At 58.6% G+C, this 12,912-nt stretch overlaps 1 protein-coding gene across 3 annotated transcripts in view; it reads left to right on the forward strand.

The window, feature by feature from the left end:
• Nucleotides 1-12,912, forward strand: part of BEGAIN (brain enriched guanylate kinase associated) — a 45,682-nt gene that overhangs the window by 11,494 nt on the left and 21,276 nt on the right. For all 3 annotated transcript variants that reach the window (XM_082385847.1, XM_082385848.1, XM_082385849.1), the window contains exon 2: nt 5,422-5,450. In XM_082385847.1, the coding sequence (XP_082241973.1) occupies nt 5,422-5,450 (29 nt within the window). The remainder of the gene's footprint in view (nt 1-5,421; nt 5,451-12,912) is intronic.

A 12,912-nucleotide genomic window follows, 5' to 3' on the forward strand; every position in this document is an offset into this window, starting at 1 on the left:
GGTGGCCCACGAGGCCCTCAACTCAACCTCTGCTCCCCACTGGTGACTGGACGCTCCCTGAACTCAGGGCAGGAGGGGCCCTGCACTGATGCCCCAGGTAATCTGCCTCCCCGCTGTGTGAATATCAGCACCTTGAGAGCAGAGAAGGTCCTCTAGTTTAGTCTGTTCACTGCTGAGTCCCCTAGAACGGGGCACACAGTGAATGTTTGTTGAATGAATGCAAGAAGGCAAGGAGTGATGTAAAACCTCTTAGAAGAGGGTCCACCCTGAGTGATGACGTCAAAAGTCTGGCTCAGGAGCGGCGGCTGCTGCCTTTCACCAGCCCTATCCCCAAGACAGTCCCATACACATACGTGGCCACCGTGTCACTCACAATGTCCTTTGAAGATTTTCCATCTTCCCTAGATGAGGGATTGAGCTCAGAGAGGTTGAGGGTTTTGCCCAAGTTCACATAGCTGCATAGGAAGCCCAAGTCGCCATCAGTGGGAGGTGGGTGGTCGCTGCCTTGGCCACATCTGGGATGTGGTTACCGCCCCCCCCCAATCTCTGCCCTCTGTACTCTTCGGCTCGTTTCCTCCCCTTGAGAAGAGGGTGAGGGAGCAGGATAAGGAAGAAACCAAGGAAGCTGGAGCTCAGAGTAGATCTAAGGAGGGCCCAGGGGACCCATCACAGGCCCTGAGGGAGGGCAGGGACTCGCCCAGGGTCACAGGGTGAGTCAGAGGCAGAGGGGAGGCCTCAGCACCCAGCAGACCCCTCCCTGACCTGGACCCGCTTTCCTTCTCGCGACAGTTTCCGGCAACCACAAGATTTGGGTGGGAAAGGGCAGCAATACAACCGGGCCAGATGGTCCAGTAGAGGATTCACACATCTGCTTGTGGGGGCCAGTGCAGGACTGACCCTCATCAGCAGAGGGGTTCCCTGGGCAGGGCTCTGTACAGGTGTGTGTGTGCCGGGTACCAAGCGGGCTCAGGTACCCCCCCCAACGTGGGGGTGGGCTTGGGGGAGGGGCATGGGACGACGGGTGAGTGATAGGGACCATGAGAGCAGACCAGAGGCCGCTCGAGGTGGAGAGCAGACGCCGCTGGCTGGGGATTAAGAGCAATTGCGTTCATTCAGGCGTCACCAACTGCTCATCAGAGGCCTCTGCAACAGGCCCTAGGGATGGAGACACCGTGGCTGAAGCAGAGGGGCCCTGCTGTCAGGGGCGTCTCTTGTCGTGCAGGTGCAAATGGACAAAGAGGATGAGTCCAAAGGGACAGGGCGTGATGAGAAATCATTTGGTGGGAGAGAGGAGCTACTTTAGGTGGATAGTCAGAGAAGCAAAGATCCAGGCGGAGGGAAGAAGTGCAAAGGCCCTGAGGCAGGAGTGAGCTGGGTGAGCTTGGGACCAGCAAAGTGGCCAGTGTGGCCAATGTGTGCCAAGTGAAGGGCAGGTGGTGGGGGTGTGGTCAGAGGGTTAGGCAGGGCCCAGTCGGTATTTACCAACCCCTCGTGGAGGCTTGACTTGTGACGCGGAGTTGCCTCCCTCCATTGCCCCTTGGGAGCACCTACTATGTGCATCCGTCACGTGCCCAGGTGCCACTGGGAGGATGGCAGCTTGGGAAGCTGGCCCCAACCCTCCACGCTTCTGCACCCAACCTGCAGGGGTTTGCCTCTTGGAGCCTCTGTTTTTGCATCTGTAAAATGGGGGTTGTAAGACCCACCTCGCAAGTCACCATGGGGATTAAATAGGATTGATTTCCTTAACAGGGCCAAAGGCTGCGCTGGCTATACAGCAGGCAGGCAACTAAAGGGTGGAGGGACCTGTCTCTGGCCCTCTGGAAGCTCAGAGTCTCTCAGGGAATAGGGAAAGGAGGGAGGTGGTGGGGCTGTGGTGGTCGGCAGGGAGCTCAGAATACGGCTCGGGGTGAAGGAGGGTGAGCGTTCGGGGCGGCAGGGACCAGCACCGGCAAAGACACAGAAGGAAGCGGTAGCAGGTGGGCTGAGGCAGGGATGCATGGTATGGTCCAGCTTAGCCAACAAGTGGGGCTTGTGTGATGCTAGGAAATAAAGATGGCCACTGGGCTGGACCATCCGGAGGGGCTGGTCCACCTAGAAGAGATAAGAGGAGAGTTTAGGGCAGACAGTGACAACGTCACAGGTGTGTTGCAGGAATAGGCATGGGGCTGTGAGTATGGGGTGAACCAGAGGGACAGCGCCCAGGGCAGGGATGGACTCTCCCTCGGAGGGCACCCAGAGTGCCAGCCTGTGTTCCTACCTGTATCAGGAGAGCACTGGGACCCCACTTGCCTGTGGGTCTCTGGAGGGGCCAGATGGGGCCTTGAGGGTATTTCCTGCCCCATCATTTCACACTGGGGACCCTAGACATCTCCAGGTCCCTCGTAGTCATGGCCCCCACCAGCCCCTGCCCCCTCCTATAACGGAGGCACTACCTCTGGCCTGAGACCCAGGCAGTGCCCCCATTCTCCTCCACCCAGCCCAACAGGCAGGCCTCAGCTAGCCTCAGGTGACTCAGGGCAAGCCACTTCATGCTCTGGCCCAGGTTTCCTCATCCAAAAGAGGGGCATCTCAGGAATATCCCCAAATCTTGTGATTATGAATTGCAGAGTCAAGACTCAACGTGGTTCTCCGGCCCCAACACCAAGACCATTGCCAAAGGCATAGCCCCTCCGCATGGCACCAGCCACACACAGCTGTGACTGCTCTTTGCACATACACCCAGAGCACAACTCCCACCCCCTGGGTGAGGTGCTGGGCTAGCCCCGGGACACAGCTGGGAAAGACACAGGCCCTGCCCCAGGGAGCACAGACCTGGTGTGGAGGCCAAACCCAACTACTCCGCTGGGCCTCCATCATGGAGGGCTGACTGGAGGAGGCGGCCTTTAAGGATGAGGGCAGTGGTGACCACACAGGCACTGGGTCTGGGGAGAATGTGAGACTGCGTGGTAGGATCAGAGCCAGGCTTCAGGGTCTAGATTAGAGGAGTGAAGGGAGGGGCTGCTGAGGTGCTGGGGCTGGACCCCCTCCCATTCCGTCAGCCTTCTGCCCCTCCCACCCTCCCTCCCACCCCTCCCACCCCTCCCCCTGCCACCAGGGCGACTCAGCAGCCTCTCCTAGAGTCCCTTCTTGGGGGAGAAATTCCCAGACAGGCCTTTTAGAAGAGCTGAAACATTCAATATAAATAATAAATGCGAGATTTTTATAATTAAATTTTAATACATTCTTATCAATTTTAGACAAACTCCCTGGCAGGTCATTCATTGTGAGTGACTGATGCAACTGGAGACATATGAGGGGTGTCCCCAGCCTTTGGGTGGGAAAGGTCTCTGAGCAATGGGGTCCAGGCCCAGCTGGGCTCTGTCTCTGAGCTCCGCTCTGCTTATCTGTAAAATGGGAGTGACTGGTTCCCTGAGGAAGAGCTGGACAGTGCGGTGAACGCAGGGCTGCTGGGTGGTGGTGTCCTTACTACCTCTGCTGTTCAGCTGCGAGTGGACTCCCGGGAGGCGAGCCGCGGTTTCATTTCTCAACCATTAGCCCCTGAGGGCAGGGCTCACCTCATTTGCTGCCGCCTCCGAACCCCAAGAAGCAAGCCCAGAGCTAATGAATGAGCGAGGCACCGTGGGTGGCTGATGGAACACTTGGACTTTGGGGCTTGGGGCTGACCCTCGCCACGCAGGGCTCCTCCCACCCTGCGTTGGCGGGGTGGAGGCCAGGCCTGCTGGGTGCTGGGGGTGCCCTGGTGAAGGGCCAGGGCTCCTGCCTGGAACTCACAGCCAGAAGGGAAGAGGCAGGAACAGACACGCCGAGAGGTGTAGGATTCAAGCATGCATTGTCCGTGTTTATTGAGCGCCTGCTGTATGCTGGGATCTAGTGTGCTGAGCGCGGTGATGGGAACCTGGGAAAGGTGGGCCTGGGTACATAGGGGGCGTCGGGGAGATGCTGGCCAATCGGCCAGCTCTTTGTCTTGGGGGAGGAGGGTATATAGAGGGGTCTGGGCTCGTGGTCTCCGACAACTTTTAGAGCGTCGGGGATTGTGTCTGGCCGCCAGTCCAGACGCCTCGGGGATCCTTTCCTCTGGAATTCCTTCCCGCACCCCAGCCCCTCCGCAGTCCGCGATGCAGAAGGGCAGCAGAGCGCCTCGTCTTGCTCCCCCTGCCCCCAAGCCCAGCTCCCAGGTGAGGAAACTGAGGCCAGGGGAGTCTCGGGAGGGCCTGACCAGCACCCGGGGAATCGGTGGCCGAGCCTGGCGGAGGGCCCCCGGTCGGGCCTTCCAGCTCGGCGCTGGCGGCCGGGCTGCGCCCTCGCCCGGCGGGGCGGTGGGGAGGCGGCGTGGGGCCCCGACCGGAGCGGAGCGCGCTCCCGGCGGACGCGGCGGCGGCGCCCGGCGCGAGGGGCCGGGATGGGCAGCCATCAGTCTTCCCAGGTGTGTCGCGTGGTCCCTGGGCTTAGCCCCACCGTCCCCCTTTAATGCCGGCCATGGTACGGAAGGACGGGGAAAAGCCCCCAGGAGCGGCCTCTCCCGGGCGATGGAGAGCCCTCCCCGCGCCCTCCGCTTCGCGCAGGAAGTGCGATCCCGCCCGGGCCGCTAGCGGTCCGGGTCGTTCTCCGGCGCCCGCAGGGTTAACGGCAGCCGGTGGGCCCCCCGCCCGGCCCTCGGAGGGACTGCCCGGCTGCGCGGGGCTGGGCGGGGAGGGTCTCCAAGCCGCGCGCGGGCGGGTCTGCGCAAGCCCGGCAGGGAGCCCCGCTGGCGAACAGGGCGCGCAAGGGTTAATCCCTTGGGCCCAGGAGGGGCGAGCCAGGCCCGGACCCCAGAAGCTGAGGGCAGCAGGGTCCCTGATTGAGGAGTCTGAGGTCCCGACTGCTAGCACGCTCGGATCGTGTGCGTGTCAGGTTCTGCACTCCCATACGGCCCCCAATTGCCCGATTTGAACATTCTCCGACTCGGAGGTTCTGCAATTCAGGGCTTGGCTTCCTCCGGGAGGGAGCGCGGGGCTGGAAGGGTTAACGGGCGGGGTGGGGCGTGTGGGGGGGGGTGCAGCGGGGACCGCGGCCGCCGGAGAGTTAACGCAGCCAGGCCGGGTCCCCTCTTTTTCAGGCAGGCGAGACTGGGATCGCCCCGGTCAGCGCGGTCCCGAGTCCCCGGGCCAGCCCCTTCCTCTCCCCGGGGGGCGTAACTCGGTGCGCGGCGGCCCGGGCGGGCTCACCTGTTACTCGGCCGAGGCCCCGCGCACCCATTGAGTCCCAGGGACGGCGGCCAGTGAGTGTGGGCTGGGGGCGCGCGGGCCGGACTTTAAAACAACCGAGCCGCGCGGGGGTGACCCGCCGCCGCGCCCGCCTGTGCCCGCGGTGCCCAGCTCCGCCCGGCGCGGCCGCGGAGCGCACGCCTCCTGCCTGCTGACCCTCTCGTTTGGTTTCTCGCAGGCCTCTGCCGCAGACATGGAGAAACTCAGGTGAGTGGAGCGTCTTCCGTGCCGCGGCTCCCGGGGCCGGGGTCGGGGATGGGGGCGCTAGGGAGGGCGAGGGGAGAGGGCTGTGCCCGAGCGCATCTGCGGCCCGCGGCCGCCCGGCGGGGCTGGCCGGGGCTGGTATGCGTGTGTGTGGTGCGTGTGTGAGCGCGCGCGGCTAGACCGCGGGGAGCCCCGCGCGGGGGGTCCTCGGCCGGCCCGGGGCCGATGCGGCTGGGGGTCGGCGCGCGCGCGCGCGGGTTTCCGCGATACCCCGGGCCCTGCCCTGGACTCTGGATTGTCCCCCGGGACCCTGCTCCTGCTGTTACGCATCAGTCCCCCGCGCCGGCCGGTCCCCCATCCCCCAGCTAACAGTTGCCTGTTCTGAGTTTTTAAGTTTCCACCTCGTGGGGGCAGGGGCGGGGGATGGAGTCCTGCCGGCGGGCGAGGCAGTCGCGTCTTGGAGCGATTTGGGGGGAATCCCGCGACGGCGTCTGGGGAGAGTCTCCCTCGGCCTCCCTCCAGGTGCTAAACTTTGAGCCTTGCGGACTCCACTGGGCGCCCTTCTCGGCTGGCCCGGGATCTGTCCATTTGAATATTCACAACTTCCCTTGGGCACCCTGACCCCCACTTTGGGAACACCCCTCCTGTGTCTTCCTTCCGGAAGCTGAACCGAGGTCCAGCTCTGGCTGCTGGGTTTCAGGAAGATCCGCGGGGCCTGGAGGGTCTCTTGGCCTCCTCCCTCCCCCTCTTCCCCCCTCCCAAGGCCAGGATCAGCATCCCTGGGGAGGCAGCTGGGTAGCAGGTGCACCCATTCCCCAAGGGGCAGGCACCCAGCAGAGCCCAGCTTGTTCCAGTGCAGGTCCCACGGTCTAGGGGAGAGGGCCCTGGGGCCTTCCCAAGTGACCCTCAGTGCTGTGGATGAGTCACTCGGGAATGCCCAGGGGGACCCTGGGGACAGGTGGGCCCACACGGAGGCCCCAGACTGGACATGAGCACAGGGCCATCTTCTGGCCGCTGAGCTGGAGTGCAAGCCCTCCCTTGTGGGTCCCACAGGACCAGAACCCATTTGTCTTGGGCTGGGAGGAGGAGTCCAGTCTCTTAGGTCGTAGGAGCTCAGACACAAAACCAAACGTCCATCAGCCAGGCCCACCTTGTCATGGTCAAGGTCCAGGTGGGGCTGATGAGGCCCAGACAGCGGCAGCTCTGCCTCTGGCCACATAGATGAGCTCAGGCCTCTGACCCCAGGCCGGGACGCTCCTCTGTGCCCCCATCGGCTGTCATCTCACCAGCACCCCCACTGGATGGGGCTCTCTGCGGAGAAGGCATCACTACTTAGGTGGGACTTGAAAAAAAGGTAGCATTCATGGGGCACCTTGAAGCCAGCCTGGTGGGGGGCCCCCTCTCTGGTCCTCTTTCCCTCTCTCTCCATGCCCAGCCAAGGCTCTGGAGCACCTGCCCCTGTGCTCTGGGCAGTAGGGACAGAGACATGGCCCAGCCTGGCTAGGAACACAGGTGGGCAAGTGAGCCGGGTGGGCAGAGCTACCATCTCAGCTGCTGAGGGCACCGAGCGTCTCTTTGTTGGGTGGGCTGAGGGCTCCCCTGAGCGGAATCCTGAAGGCTGGTCGCAGTGGCCAGGGCCCAGGCTGCTGGGCTGCACTGAGGCATCGGAAGCAGAGCTCAGCAGCCGGTGGGATTGGGGGTCCCGTGTGGCCAGGACACAGCATGGCCTCCCAGAATTGGGGCGCATCCTGCTCTCCTCTCCCTCTCACCCTATTAGTAGTTTCACAGCGACCTCGAGGGCCTTTCCAGACTATTTCTTCCCAGCCAGTACTGGGGCTGCCCCTGTAGGGTTCTGCCCAGCATTTAGTATCGGGGGTCCAGGACCAAGAGGCCCCAAGGGATGTAGGGGAAGTTGGTCAGCATGGCCTCCCATGGTGTAGGTCACAGGGTCCTCTGGCAAAGTCCTGACCCTCTCTGGGGCTCAGTTTCCTCATCTGTAAAGTGGGTATCCTGAGCACCCCCACCTTGCAGGGCTGTTGGGAGGATGACTTGAGATACTGTGGGTGACAGGCCTCACCTGGGACCTGGCCCACAGCAGGGGTCCAGGTAGAGGTTCACTGTGGGGCATCCGAACTGCACAACTATGGGTTCCCAGGCAGAAGATTCATTTGTGGTCCAAGGGAAGGGGTCTTGGCTGTCCAGCAGGATGGCCCTGTGCCGGGGTCCTTCCTCCTGTCCCGGGGCCCGCATCGCAGGCTGGCCCTAGGAATCTGAATTGAGCTCCGAGAGGGCAGGCCCTTTGCCCCATCCAACACTTGTCACACAACACACCCACCCACCCGCAGTGCCCGGAACCACAAGGACTATGTCCTTGTGACCCTCAGTGTCTCCCTTTGTGAGCAGGTACCCAGCTGGGGCTCCCTCTGCCTGAGTCCCCCTCCTCACCACCCACCCCATACTGCAGCCCCACTTCTGAGTCCCGAACTAGCTGTCACCTTCATGCCTCTCTGCCTTTCATGCCTCTCATGCTGTTCCCTCTGCTCTCAATGCCCTTCCACCCACCTTCTTGTCCACATGACAGACTGGTTATCCTCCTTGTCATCTTCTCTCTGTGGCTTTTGTGACTCTCTTATCCCTCACCCCCAGGTGGGCTCATTCCCCCTCTGTGTACCAGCTCCTGCGCTGGCGCTGAGACAGGTCAGCCCTCCAGAACAGGGACCCAGGCCCAAAACACAGGCTCCCAGAGATCCCAGGTTGGAGACAGTAGCCTGGGGAATCAGAGAGGGCTTCCTGGAAGCAGGGACACTTGAGCCAAGGCTTAAAGAATGAATATGAGTTTGCAAGGAGGACAGATAGGACGAGCCTTCCTAGAGGTACAGAGTCCTGGGGGCCTGAGGAAGCAAGGCTGTGTTCAGAGAGACCGGTGAGGGGTGGGGAGTGGAGGTCGGTGGGGTGTCCTCTGTCCTCTCCGCCGCATAAGGAAGCCCCTGCGAGCAGAGCATGGGGTCCATTTCTCCAGCCCCAGATCTGGCCGCCTCTGCTCTGGCCTGATGCGTGCCCCCTGCCCCTCGCTCACTCAGCTCTCCTGCCTCTGACTGCTTGAAAAACTCTTCCTGTGACACTCAAATATTTGCAGATATTAGCGAGTCCCGGCTGGCTGTCAGCATGCGGAGCCGCTGCACCGCTAATCCCCAAGTTAATCCCCTCCTCTGCCTTCCTCTGCCCCGGGTCCGCCTGCCTTCACTCCCGCCGTGGCCACTTTGCTGCATGCCTTTTGGCAAGCCATTTCCTCTGTGGGAGCCTCAGTTCTCTCCTCTGTCATAGAGCAAAGTGGGTCAGTCGCCTCACATGGCACCTGGGACACAGAAGGTGCCCAGGAAACCCAGAGCTATTCCTGTTCCAAGTCCACCCCTCCCCCCACAATATAATTGTTCAAAGTTGTGAACCGTGCTAGGCATCTAGAAAAAGTAATAAACATCTGTGCCGTTTAGAGGTTAACTTTAGGACGACCACCACCCAGGTCAAGAAGTTGAATGCTGCCAACCTCCCAGGGACCAGCCCCCACCGAGACCCTTCCCCAGTCACAGCCCCCTCCTCCTCCCCCCAGAAGTCTTCAGGATCCTGGCTATTGTGATAAAGCGGTTGCTTGTTTTCTTCCCGATTTGGCCGCCCAAGAGCATCCCTAACTGACATCATTTTGTTTTGCCCGGTCTGGAACTTCACATACATGGTGTCTTTTAGCCTGTGCTTTCCAGGTTGGCTTTTTTTTTCACCCAAACGTCATGTTTTTTAGAGGTGTCTTTAGCGTGCGTGGAGCTGCCCATTGCTGGCTCTCTTGGGGAACGGCGTTTGTGAGTGAAGTTATCTCTTTGTTCACTGATGGCCGTCCGGGCGGGCGGCTTCCAGCCTGGACCATTGTGAATGAAGCTGCTGTGACCATGCCTGTCCAGGTGCTGGGGAACACGTGCAGCCTTCTTGGGGTACCCCGGGGCGGCACTGCTGGGGCACAGGGCACGCCCACCGCCAGCTTTAGGAGATGAGGCCACACCCTCCCCGCGGCACTGGGACTTCCTGTGTCCCCGCAGCGTCCCCGCACTGGGCTCTGTCAGGCCACAGGCGGGGAGCTGCTCCTCCGGTGGCGTTAATTGCACGGCCCTGGATTACTGCCCATTTGGGCTTCCTCGTTTGTGACTTCTGTGTGTTTTTCCATCAAGTTGTCCTATTGATTTGGAGCTCTTCAGAGAACCCTTGTCAGTCACACGTGTGGCAAATGCACCTCCCGCTGGTTGCTTGATTCTCACTGTTTCAATGGTCCTCTGATGAACAGAAGTTCTTAATTTTAATTCCGTTGAGTTTCTCTTGAATCTTTTAGGCTTTTACTTTTTGATGAAAGCTTTTTGTGTCCCGTTTAAGAAACCCCTCTGATGTCATGAAGCTATTGGAAGTGATTTTCGTGTATGGTTTTGGGGTTAGGCTCCTTTTGGTCGTTGTTCTTTGTGGGTTTTTTTGTTGTTGTTGTTTGGTTGGTTGGTTTGGTTTTGGTTTTTGGTTTTGTATATATGTGTTTTTTGCTTTTTTGTGATTTTTTGGGTTTTGTGGTTTTTTATTTTTGGGGTTTTTTATTGGTTTGGGGGAATTTTTTGTTTTTTGGGTTAAAATTTTTTTTTTGGTTTTTTGGCTTTTTTTGTTTTCTGGGTTTTGTGGGTTTTGTGTTTTTAAATTTTTTTTAGGTTTTGGGGGGTGTTTTGGGTTTTGTGTTTTTTACTTTTTTGGGAGGCTTTGGGTTTTGTATTTTGTGGGTTTTTTGTTTTTTTTAATTTTGGGGTTTTTTGTTTTTTTTAATTTTTTTGTCTTTTCTGGTTTTGTGGGGTTTTGGTTTTGTGTTTTTTAAAATTTTTTTGGTTTTTTTGTTTAGGTATTTTTTGTTTTTTGGGTTTTGTGTTTTTGGGGGTTTTGTGGGAGTTTGGGGGTTTTTTTGTTTTTTGGCTTTTTTTTGTTTTGGGGGTTTGTTTTGTGTTTTTCTTGTTTTTGTTTTTTAAATTTTTTTGCTGTTTTGTTCTTAAATTTTTTTCGGTTTTTCTTGTTTTGGGTTTTTTTTTTGCTTTTTGGGTTTTGTGGGTTTTTTAATTTGGGGGTTTTTTTGTTTGTTTTTTTTGTTGTTTTTTTTTGGCTTCTGTGGGGGTTTGGGGGTTTTTTGATTTTTGGCTTTTTTTTGTTTTTTGGGTTTTGTGGGTTTTCTGTGTGCTTTTTTTCACACAGACGTCAAACGCTCAGGCCCATACTCTTGATTCATTCGTGTCACCCACGCGTGTTGCAGTGCTGCCTATACCAGATGCCACTCACTGTGCCGAGACACTATGCCAAGTGCCAGGCTGATGCCCTGGAGGTCACCCCAGAAATGCCAACTCGCACTGACCTCATTTCCAGAGGCTCTCCCTGCCCACCCCCTCTAGCCACCAGGCCTCGATGCCGCTCCTCAAGTCCATCAGACAGGCTCCTGCCCCAGGGCCTTTGCAGGCGCCTTTCCTTCTGCCTGGAATGTTCTTCCCCAGATATCCACGTGACTCCCTGCCTCCCCTCCTTTCACATCTTTCTCAAATGTCATCCCTGGTCAGGGTGGGGTTCCTGACCACTCATTCCATTTACAATTATAGCCCTTCCCCCATCCTCCTCCTCCTCCCTGCCTTGATTTTCCATCTCCCTCATCCCCACCTGACTCTCAGTTTGTCTTATTTATTTATCTTATTTACATCCGTCTCCCCCCGCAAAGAACAGCAACTGACTGCTGACCCCCAGCACTTAGAGCTGTCACGTAGTAGGTGCTCAGTAAACGCTCTGGAATGAGACCAAAGTGTGGTGCACAGTGAGGAAGGGGGATGGGGAACAGCTATTCCCCACGCTTCATGATGCCCGAGAGGGGGCCCTCCACTCTACCCCTCAGGAAGGGGAGTGTTGGGGACAATTTTGCCCCCCACCCCCTCAGGGAGTAGTGGTTTTTAAAAAAATCACCCCGTGAGAGGTCCTCGGAGGTGTGAGAGCCTCCACTGGAGGGATCTGGCCTCAGCAGCACGTAGGGGAGCCTTCCTGAGAGGGAGCTGCTTGGACGGAGATGAGGAGGAGTGGGGGGAGGGCATTCCCGGCAGGGGGTCCGACGTGGGCAAAGGCCCCCGGGCAGGGGGGATGCTCTTCCTCACCTGGCGGCTGAGCTCTGCCCTTCTCGGGCTCTCAGCCTCCTGCCCCCGCCAGCCAGGAGGGATCACGGAGCCGAAGGGGGTTGGGGAAACAGAGACCAGAGGCGGAAAGGGGCTTGTCTAGGTCTCTGGGGTCAGGACAGCCACAGCCTCCCAGAGCAGCTGGACACTGCCCAGTGGGAGGAGGCCTTTCTGTGTTTGGGCCAAAATTTGCAGCCCACTGGCCCCTTCCAGTGTCCCCTCCTGAGGGCCACACCAGCACCCTTCCTGAAGTCCAGAGTGAGGATGCACCTCCGAGGCCTCCGGGCCCCCGCTGACCCTTCAGAAAACCCAAAGCTCTTGTGTGGCACCCAGTGCCCCTCTGTGTGGCCACCTGAGCCCTGGACCCAGCTGCTCCTCCCGGCTCTGCCTCACTTCTAAACATGATTCTAGCGGAGGAAGTCTTATGGGCTAATTCTCACTAAGCTGTGAATGACTGCCTCACTTTGATTTCTCCCTTTGGGAGTCAGGGCATTATAAAGGGACCCTCCACATGGACTGTCCTCTCTTACCTTCTTCTGCCCTGCCCTTCAAAGTCTCCTGTCCTCACAGCCCATCTGAGTCCCACTTCTCTGCAAAGGCTCCCTGATGAAGTATGTGGTTAAGAAGGTAGACTTACCTGGATTTGAATCCCAGACCTGTCACTTACTGGCTGTGTGGACCTAGGCAAGTTTCTGAACCTCTCTGATTCTCAGTTTCTGCATCTCTAGAATGCAGATCGTAATAATAACACCTAACTTAGAAGGTTGTTTTGAGAATGAACTCGTGAACGTGAAGCTGGGCACATGGCTGGCGCTGTGTGGGCCGCTTCTCCCTGTTAACTGCATGCCCCCCTCTCACATGGTCTCATTTGTTCCCAGGCCCTGTTTCCCCAACCATTGGGCAGATGGCATTATTCCCATCATGAAGGAGAGGACCACCTGGCGAAGGGGGTTGTTGGGCTGTGACCTGCAGACCTAGACTGAGTTAGGACTGCGAGAGCATTTCAGAGTCGGGGGCAGCGGGCCGGCTCTGCTGCGCCCCCAGACTGCATTTTTCCCAGAGAGGGCACATCACCAGTCCCGGTGGTGGCTGAGTATTTCAGAGCAAGGATGTGCCGTGTACCTGTTTCTCAGCGTTCTGCCTCACCCCCATTAACCACGGGCAGAAAGCCAGCCCTGACTGTTTGAGATCTCTGGCCCCCTCCTGCACGCTCTCACTCTACCTTCATGACAGCCTGAGAGCTGCCGCATCGC

This window comes from Balaenoptera borealis, assembly GCF_965194805.1.
Source record: "Balaenoptera borealis genome assembly, chromosome: 3".
NCBI lineage: Eukaryota > Metazoa > Chordata > Mammalia > Artiodactyla > Balaenopteridae > Balaenoptera > Balaenoptera borealis.